The sequence below is a fragment of the Crocodylus porosus genome, unplaced genomic scaffold (genome assembly GCF_001723895.1).
Source record: "Crocodylus porosus isolate Cpor-Errol unplaced genomic scaffold, CroPor_comp1, whole genome shotgun sequence".
In the NCBI taxonomy this organism is placed as follows: Eukaryota; Metazoa; Chordata; order Crocodylia; family Crocodylidae; genus Crocodylus; species Crocodylus porosus.
In genome coordinates, this window is record NW_017728911.1 from 31,875,566 (window position 1) to 31,885,227 (window position 9,662).

The 9,662-nt window shown below is 44.6% G+C and overlaps 1 protein-coding gene across 2 annotated transcripts in view; it reads left to right on the forward strand.

Moving 5' to 3' along the window:
- MCTP2 (multiple C2 and transmembrane domain containing 2) overlaps window positions 1–9,662 on the forward strand; it is a 139,477-nt gene that overhangs the window by 102,243 nt on the left and 27,572 nt on the right. For both annotated transcript variants that reach the window (XM_019533768.1, XM_019533769.1), the window contains one exon: window positions 6,954–7,076. In XM_019533768.1, coding sequence (XP_019389313.1) covers window positions 6,954–7,076 — 123 coding nt within the window. The remainder of the gene's footprint in view (window positions 1–6,953; window positions 7,077–9,662) is intronic.

Sequence of the window (9,662 nt, forward strand, 5' to 3'; positions counted from 1 at the left end):
CAATTCAGCCCTTTTACTAAAATGAGGGGTGGGGGAACTGATTTTTTTTATTGTTTTGTTTTGGAAATTGCCTTCCTCTCTTACTCTAACTGTTCTCATCTAGAATATGCAGCCTATTAATACAACTGGTGATAGTATAATGACTTCTCTTGAGTCAACTGAGGTTAGTCTAATGAATATTGTGAAGCAGTAGTGAAATATTGTCATAATAGCACATATGGGATGAGGGCTTCTGGATTCTCTTGTTGCTACTGACTCACTTTGATCCTGGGCATGATGGTTTACCTATCTGTGCCCAGTTTCATCTTTAGTATTTATATTTCTGTAATACCTCAGTCATGGACCCTTGTGCTAAGCGCTGTACCAACAAAGAGCAAAAAGATGGCCTATGCTCTAATGAGCTAAGATAAATTTAGATACAGGTAGATGGATGCGGGAAGAGGGTTCAAGAAATGAGATGATATCAGACAGCACGATAGACTGTAGTCAACCATAACAAATCAGTAGCCTAACCATGATCCAATTTTGGACGGGTCATGGGAAGAAAGAGGGTTGTTTTTTTTTGTTGTTGTTGTTTTTTTTTTTTTTATGATGGTTTTGAAGGAAGGAAACCAGTCGGCTTTGTGCAACTTTACAGGATGCATCTCCCATACATCAGGGACAGCACAAGAGAAATTTCAAAGGTGCCTACTTAAAATCTTAACAAGAAGATCGCACAGATGAGTTGTTATTATGGGGCAATCTGATGCTGGAGTCTGCCCATTGATGTTGACTAAGAGATGATGATAAAATGAGAATACTGCTACCTAATGTGCAGCAGTATTTCTGTAGAAACTGTTTCGATTATTCTTGGATTACAGATGTTTCACAATCATTTATAAAAACATTGTATGCATGTTACAAACAACTTAAAGCTACTATACACTTTGTGTTCAAAGCAGTCTCTTTGCATCTCGGAACAATTTCTGAGTATTCAAATTTGTCACATCACAGTATTGTGTGATATAGATTGAAATTATCTCTGCTGTGACTTTAGTAGCAAAACAGCCTTTTTTTATATGGCTTTTTAGTTATTTATTTAATTTGGGGTGGATGTTCTACGGAAATGCTGCTACCTGTGGGTCGCAATTTGGCAGCCCACCAATAGCATAAGAATAAAACAGTTTGAAGAAAGGAAGTAATGGTTTAAGAAAGGAAGTAATTGCAACTGCTGTGGAGCTCTACAAATAAATTAGATTTTTTTTTTAACTGAAAAAGGTAATGTGGCCAGATCAGAGGGGCTAAAAATTTAGGCATATAAAAAGTGCCTTGGGATTTGTAATGATCACACATTGACAGGACCTTGATTTTCTAATTTGCTGAATGGACAGATGGTTTGCAAGGTCATATTAGAATTGCAATGAGGAACTTCTGTTGGGTCTTCTAGTCTAAAGATTAAGATGACAGATGCACTAAAAATACAGACATGAGCTTTGATCCTGGAAATGGATCCATGGAATTTTAGAGTTGAGCAGGGTACCAGCCCCTGGTGCCAACTTTGCAGGGTTGGCGGGGTGCAAAAATAAGAGTTGCTACTATTGCTGGCCTGATAGTGGCCACTTGGCCTCTGTGGCTTCCCCATGCACCACTCCTGGCCAGGGTGCAGGGCTGCCCAGTTGCACCTCTGCCATCAGGGTTTGAATTACACTTTGACTTTTGGGGAGGGGTCTGCAAAAATAATTTGCTGGGGTTAGGGCTGTGCTCATGGATCCCCACCATGGCCATGGGGCAGGGGCCAGTGGCAGTGGTAGCTGGAAGGAGCTATCACTGCTTGAGCTGCTTAGAAAGGAGTGGAGTGGGCCAGGGGCTATGCACGGTGGTGCATGGGCTCCCAGCTGTTGTGGGGAGGGGCGAAGGGGTGCTGACCAGCTCATGGGGGGTTCTTGTCTCTTAGGGTGTGGGCCCTCATCTCTTATGGAGGGACTCAGCCCCTCCCTACCCCGAGCACCCCTGTAATTCAAACTCTGTCTGCCATATCATAACAAGACAACTCCCTGTTCTCCTAGGTCAGTGGTCACCAGCCAGTGGATCTTGATCCACTGATAGATCTCGGAGCCTCTTGCAGTAGATCTTGGAGCCTCTTGGAGTTGATCTGAGGCTGGGGTAGGGGGCTGAGTGCCTGTGTGTATGCATGTGCCCAGCAGGTCAGTCAGTGGGGGAGGGAAGGGCAGGGGCTAGATTGAGGCCCCCGTGGTGAGCGACAGTGGGTAGGTTGAGTGGGGCCCTGGTTGGGTGAGACTTACCTGCTGGGGTGGTGTGCCCCCAAATAAATTTTTCTCCCTCTGCCTCAATCTGCCTCCCTCCTTCCCTCCCCACAGACTTACCTGGTAGGAGGGGAGGGTGGCAGTGCACAATAGATCTTGGGTTGTTTTTAAATGCCAAAGGTGATGTCCTACTTGAAAAGGTTGAAGACCACTGTTCTAGATGGATCTTGTGTATAAAACCTTCAGTAGACATAGTGCCCCCCAAAAACAAAATTGTAGGCTAGATATGTGTCAGAGGCCATACTTGTTCATGATGGTATTTGGATTCAGAGCAGAGCTGAAATGACTTCTCTGTATCTCAGGTATGTTAAACAGTCAGAAGCACAACACTCAAAGGGGGTTCAGAAGAATCTGTTCTTGTTGGGGAATTCTGTTGAATAGCGTTTCCCACCCTAGAATAGCTGGACTCTGCAATCATTTTTTACTGCACCAAAATTTCCTACAATGGTAGCAAAGCATTATCTTTGCTCTGGCCAAATGCCTGTACTTCCGTTGATACATTGTCGTACGTAAGTGGAGTCAATGGTGTGTGTTTTTGATCAAGAACTCAACCCAGTCCTGTGCTAATTTCCTACATTGCCAATCAGTGATATGGATCTGTAGTGTCATGTATATCTTAGGTGCTATTTTACTGGGCTATGAATGCTGATAATAAGATGAGAGCCTAATTCCTGCCATAGCAACAGCTAACACAAAGTCTGGTATATTTGAAAAAATACTACTGTTGCTGTGGGATTGGCTGGCTTGAAATGGGTTATAATAGAATATGGAGTCTTTTCCCCCTTAGTCAGTGGTCAGAGTTTTGCCCCAGGTGAATGATGACTGGTAGCTTGTCTAATGCGGGAAAGAAAAGGTATTTTGTTTTCAGCATTCAGTTTTGACTATTCTACAGGGGGGTGAAATCTTGGCCTTGCTGAAATCTGTGCCAAAACTCCTTTTGAGTACACTGGGGCTAGAAATCTCCCCCTGGAGTCAATGCTGTCTTTATCCCTATCCCAAAGCCATTGGCACAAATTAAAGTTGATACTTCTGTCAGCAAAGTCTGAGCGGTTAAAGGGTAAAGGACATGGAGACTTATCTGTTGCTACTCGTAGAGCTTCGCCCTTCCTCACTGTTTTTGGAAGGAGGATCTAATTCATTGAATCTTTTGCACCTTTATTATTTTATTGTGTTTTAGATTTTGGCTGGTCCAGAGGCTTGTTTCTGGATGCAAGTAAAAAGCAATTGTGTGTATGCATATTGTCTTAAGGGGTAGTAGTTTGAAATAGCTCAAAGCTGTTAATAGCATTAGTCCATCCTTCTGCAAATACTTGTGTAGGTAGAAAAAGGAATGTAATCGCAACATGATTTTTATGGTAGTTGTGGACCTAACTTGTAAACTTTATTTTGTGTTAACCATTAGCTCCAAGTTTGGAATTTGTTCAGGTACTGTTACCAAACAAAAATTTTACTACTCCCTGTATATGTGAAGGAATCATCACTCAAAAAGCTGCTTGACTGAGTGCAGTTTTGTTGAAAAACACAATGTATTCTTTGTAAATCTCCATTTTGAAAGCTACATCCTTCTTTGCACAACTTCTTTGCAAATTAGTTTGATATCTGTCATGGTGTGGGGTCCCAAAAATGGCTGTGATGCCCTGAGGGCTCCATGAGTGTGCCAACTCTGCCTTGCAGGTGCTTTCTAATCTCTCGTGCCATGTCTTGTTGGTAAAAATCGTAAGTAGGGAGGCTGCCCGTAAGTTTCTGAGCAGCCATGATGCTGTTGAACCCTGTCACGGGGCGGGGTCCTAGGAGCGGCCATGATCTCTCCGGCCGCCCCCTACCATGCAAAGTTTGGGATAAAGCACCCTCGTTCTCGCCCGCCACGTCTTTGATGTTAGGTATTTTATAAGGGAGGCTGCCTTTTTTGTCCCCTTGGACAACGGTGCTCTGTTTATCCTGGCCCCTGTTCTGTATTGACTGACTTGGTGCACCCCAGCCTTATGGGCTATGTGTGGCTTCTATACCACGCCCCAAGCCTCACAGATGTACCAGACATTGTCTTGTCAATTCTCCCCTTGGTGCCCTCACTGGTGCTCCCTCACAGTTGCCTGTGCCCTCCCAGACACTTTCTGGCTTGTCTTACAATTGCCCCCACCTCACGGGTCCCTGGGTCCGTCTCACGGTTTCCTGCGCCCTCGCGGAGGCACACTGGGGCCTTATCTGCGACTGTGCCCGCCTTACCCCGCAATCGGGCCCACTCTGGGGGCTTCTTGCCTGTGCCCACTCTGGGGGCTTCTCACAACTGGGGCTCGGGTAGCCATAGCCATGCCTGGCCCCAAAATCCCCTCCTTGGGTCTTAAAGTGAGTGCCCTCTAGAGCTTCTCACCTGCGCCTGCTCTGGGCTTCTCACAATTGGGGCTCAGGTGGCTGTAGCCGTGCCTGGTCCCCAAAATCCCTTCCTCAGGTCTAAAGTTCCTGTGGGGCTCAGGCAGCCTTGGCCTTACCTGGCCCCCAATCCTCTGTGCCTCTTCTCAGGGCTGGGGTCAGTGCACCCCTGAATTCTGTGCCCTCTCTGGCACTGGGGTCCCCACGTTACCGTGGAGCTCCTATAAGGCCGCCTCCAACCCCTAATAGCCTCACCCGGTCCTCCGGTCTTATAAAACTACCAGCAAAATTCGAGCCCCTGGGCTGCAACATAAACTCTAAGCCATCTGGCTAACCATCATTCAACTCTGTACCAGGGCTTCCTCCACCTGGTATCGTTGAACAGAAGCTGCTCAGGCCATCAAGCTGCTCTACTCTGCTTACTCCAGCAAAGCTCCTTCTTCCTTGGCTGCAAGTGGGAAACTGCCTCCCTGCCTCAGCCTGGATTACATTTATATAGGTCAGGCCCTGCCCCCTTCCGGTCAGCTGACCCACTGGGGTTGCCCCGGCAACCGGCACCTGTACCTCTTTGTAGGAGCAGGGCACTGAAGTGCCCTGCGACAAGCCTCACTAAATCTTGAGGGCTCTTGGACCCCTTGCTGAGTCCTGCTCCAAGTTGGTGTCTCACAGGACACCTTAAGCCTTATGGGCTAGATGCATGACTCCAAACCTTCCCTTACAACACCCCATGCCTTGCGGAAGGTATATTAATATTGTTCCCTCTGTTGGGGCTCTCAAACTAATTGGCCTCCACGCCTGTTATGTAGCTAGGCTTTGTAGCTTAAACCAAGTGTGTTAGGGCTGGCTTTGAGGCAGTAGCTTTACTCAATCTCCTCTTGTCACTGGGGCTTGGCCCTTGTCTGCTGTGCTGTCCTGGCATTGGGCACTCCAGCCCCTGTAGCTGCATCTCCCTGGCGCTGGGCTCTCCAGCCCCTGTAGCTGTGCCCTCCGGTGCTGGGGCTTTACACAATTGTGTGCCCCTTTCTGGGCACTAATGAAGCATCCACCTCCCCTTATAACCTCATCCCAAAACCACCAGTGCAAATGACATCATAAACCTAAGCCCCTGGGCTATGACATAACAATAATGATGGAAGCCACACTCTGCCCCTTTTAAAAGGCAAACTCCTCCCTTCGTATTGTATGTCTCCTTGCCCTGGGTGCCTTTATGAGCTCCTGGAGCCCTGTTAGTCTTGCAGGCAGATCAGGCAACCAAAGGTCTCTGGGTAGCTCTCACTCAGGAGCTCCTTCCCCTCTCGGCTGCCAGAGAATTAACTCCTGCCAGCCTCAGCTTTGGGCCGTATATGTGCCCAGGGCCCCGCCACCTTCTGATCAGCTGACCATGAGCAGGTGCCAGCTAATTCCTTCATTAGCCTGCTGCCCAGGCAACTTGCAGTTGTGGGGCTCTGCCCAGCTCGCAGGGCACTTTGGCTAGCCTGCTTCTGTCCTCAGAGGAGCAGGCACACTGTAGTGCCCTGCTACAGTATGAAATATAGCTTCTGCTCTTGGCATTACTAGCCTAGATCAGGTATCCCTGTCCAGGTGGAAACTAAAGGCTGGAGGGTCAGGGGTGAGAGGTAGGATTTTTTTGAACAGCACCCTAGGAAGGTGTATGAGGGAGAGAAGGAGTCATGCAGAGATCTGCGCTATGGAAATTGCTGTGCCTTCCCCATGGGAAGAAATATGGCTGTGGGCTTAAGGAAGTAGTGGTGGGAGAGATGTAACTTTTAAAGAATCCACAGCTATTCCCCAAGGGAAAGGATACATAGCAGTAGACGGGGCTGTAAGGCAGCTCTCATGGGGACCACAGGAAAGATTCCTGTTTTGTTCCGTGGAAGCTGTTGTCTGTTAGACCTTGAGGGAGCAGACTGGCTTTACTTCTATAAAAGTAACAAGTACGTCTGTTGTGTGTTGGGAATGAGAACAACGCATGTCGAGGCTTGGGAGAGTCTCAGTAAGGAGGGAATAATGTTCATAAACTAACATTATGCTCATGGCTTTGTATTGGGAGGGAGCAGGAGAAGCTAACGTACGGCAGCTTAATGAATCAGGCAAAATGGAAAAAGAAGAAAGTATCTGAGCAGCCTTTCTTTATTAAAATGAAAAATGAGGTTAACAGAGATTCAAGGATGAATATACATAAGAATTATGACTGAAAGGATTTATTGTGTGTGTGTGTGTGTGCGCATCCGTCTCTGTCTATAAACACCCTTTTATTCCTTTTCATTGCTTTTATTCTCATAGATTTTTGTGGTCACTGTTTGGCACATGGAGCTGTACATGGTGCCTCTGGCTTTGTTGCTGCTTTTTGTCTACAACTTCTCTCTGCTCACAACGGGGAAGGTCAGCAACACCCAAGACGCCCAGGCAAGTCAAGTAACACTAATGTTTCAGGTCCAGCTGGAATTTGCCCTTGAACAAAAAGTCTTATATATTAATGACTTTAAGAAAATTCTAAACATTATTCTATTTGCAGGATACTTGAGGTGAAAAATAATAGTCACTAAAGTTCCACGATTCATTGCATTTGATAAACCATTTTGTGTGCATGTGGCGGGTGGGAGGAAGGGGAATTACTGTTCTTAAGCTACAGTAGATTTTCAGGTAGTTTTAATTAAAGAATGAATCCTTGGTTCATTCAAAGAGACAAAATTTGGATCCCATGCCCATCCTCACAGTTTTTGACTTGGTAATGAATCAGAACTTGAAGGGGCCAAAGAAGATGTGCCAAATCCCAAAACGGAGGTTAGTTTAAAAAAAAAAAAATCTGTCCTGTGATATGTCATCCAAAATATAAACCGCTTAGCTTTCTATTTTATAGCTGATTCTTGTACAAAAGTTCCTTTTCTCTTCAAAAGTAAATTGCCACATACTATAATTGTTGTTATGAAGTGTCATGTCAGTGACTTTACTTTTTTACATTAAACATTATACTTCTGTGCACAATAAAATGCACCTATGTGTCTTTCAAGTTAAGTATAAATAGAATACATTTAAGCCTGGCAGATTCTGTTTTTAAGCCTATGATAATCGCTTTAATGAAATGCAGAAAAATTTCCCTTCTTGGATTTTGAATAGAAAGCACAACTTTGCATAAGACAATCCTATGGAGTTTTCAAAGGAAAGGCATCCCGGGCCTAGCAAATACAATAATCATGTTAAACCGGCACTAGACACAACTCACCCAGTTAAAAATTGAGTCATTCCCAGGTGAAAATATGGTTGCAAAGTGGTGGAAATTACATTTTTGATACCAGGCCATTGTACGCAGATTGGACATAAAGACGGATGGGAGGAGGGCTGCTAATCTCCAATCTCAGCAAAGTTCAAAGTACCTTGGAAGGCTGTTGTCTGTGTTCCCAGAGTCTATATTCTATCATGAGAATGGGAATTCCCCGCTGGGGAGAATCCAGGACAAATAGTTTATTAAATACAAAAGGTAATCTATAAAATAATGTTGAGTGTCTGACTAACCAGATGAAGGCAGGTAAATGCAGTGTTAACATTTGTCACTGTCCCATCACTCATTCTCTGAGTTGGTTGGATATTCTCGCAGACCGCATCCTGCTGGAATCCATGGGATTGCATGGTTTGCCCTTGCTGTGCTTGTGACATGCTGCAAAGTGCAACGTACAGGCAGGCTGGAAGAGAACAGAACTACTTACGTTCAACACGCCAGATCATCAAGTCAGTTACTTCCTTTGCACACGTAGCCTAGGAGCAGTTCACACCATCTGGGCACATAACGGTGCCACTGACCTCCGCATGAACAAAGCTACACGTGTGTGCTGAAGCACTTGGCAGGATTGGGGTCATATGGATTATTCACTTACTTGAAGCATCTGTTTTATTTTTCATGAATGGGCAGGACGAAATTCCTGCAGTTCAAAACATGTGATAAAGTGCTGCTTCTAGTTGCATCCTCTCTGGGTGAGAGAGGTGGCTCGTATAGCTTTCCCTCTCAACACACCAGTGCTTTGTGCACCGTCAACTTTTTCTCCTACTTATTTGGACCTTGGTTGTACATGTTGTGGATTAGCTTCTGCATCCTTTTGTGCACGTGTAAACAGACAATATTCTTCAAATACGAAAACATGCAACATTATTTGGAAATCCAGGCCTAGTGTACAACCCAAAAATCCAGGCCTTGCTCGGCTGTGGGCCTAAATTCATGAAGTTGCTATGAGAGCTTCAGATGCAAAAAACTCAAAAATAAAATAGTGCTATTCACTTGTCTGCGTAGCATATTGGAGCAAAGTTGCTGGCTGTTCTTGATGTAAAACTCAGGTATTTGAGCCCTGCAGTTTAGATTTCTTCCTGAAAAGAGTAACCTTTATATGTGATTCTCTACACCCTCACATTTCAGCTCTCTTTTAGTGCAGTTGTTAAAATCGTATTAAACAAAAAAAAGATCTCAAGTAACTTGTTAAAGACTCAGCTAGTAAAATGCCTGAATAGAAAGCCAAGTGTCCCTAATTTCAAGCCCTAGCCAAGTCTTTTGTTTTCTTTCCTACCTGTCAGAATAGATGTCAGAGTGAAGGAATAATGCTGTATAGAAATCTGTATGTGATTCTTGAGATTGATTATGTTCATACTAATGTATTTTCTACTGTCTAATGTTTCAATAATGGCCCTAAAGGGAGAGAGAGCAGTCATTGTAGCAGTGAGGATAGAACAAACTGAGTATAGAAGCTTCAGCCTTGACATACCAACTGGTTCATTTGTCATACTAAGAACAAAGCTGTTTACAGACAGTAAAACTTGGCAATGAATTTAAAAGCCTATTGCTTTCAAACTACTGGACACAGCCACTAATGGCTGTATTTAGACTTAAAATTTGTATGGGCAATTGCACACTATTGTTTATGATTTTTTTTTTTTAAGTCCTTGGAACACAAAATAATATATCTGAAAGGTGGCCGTGATTGGATTTTTTTTTTTTTTTTTTTTTTT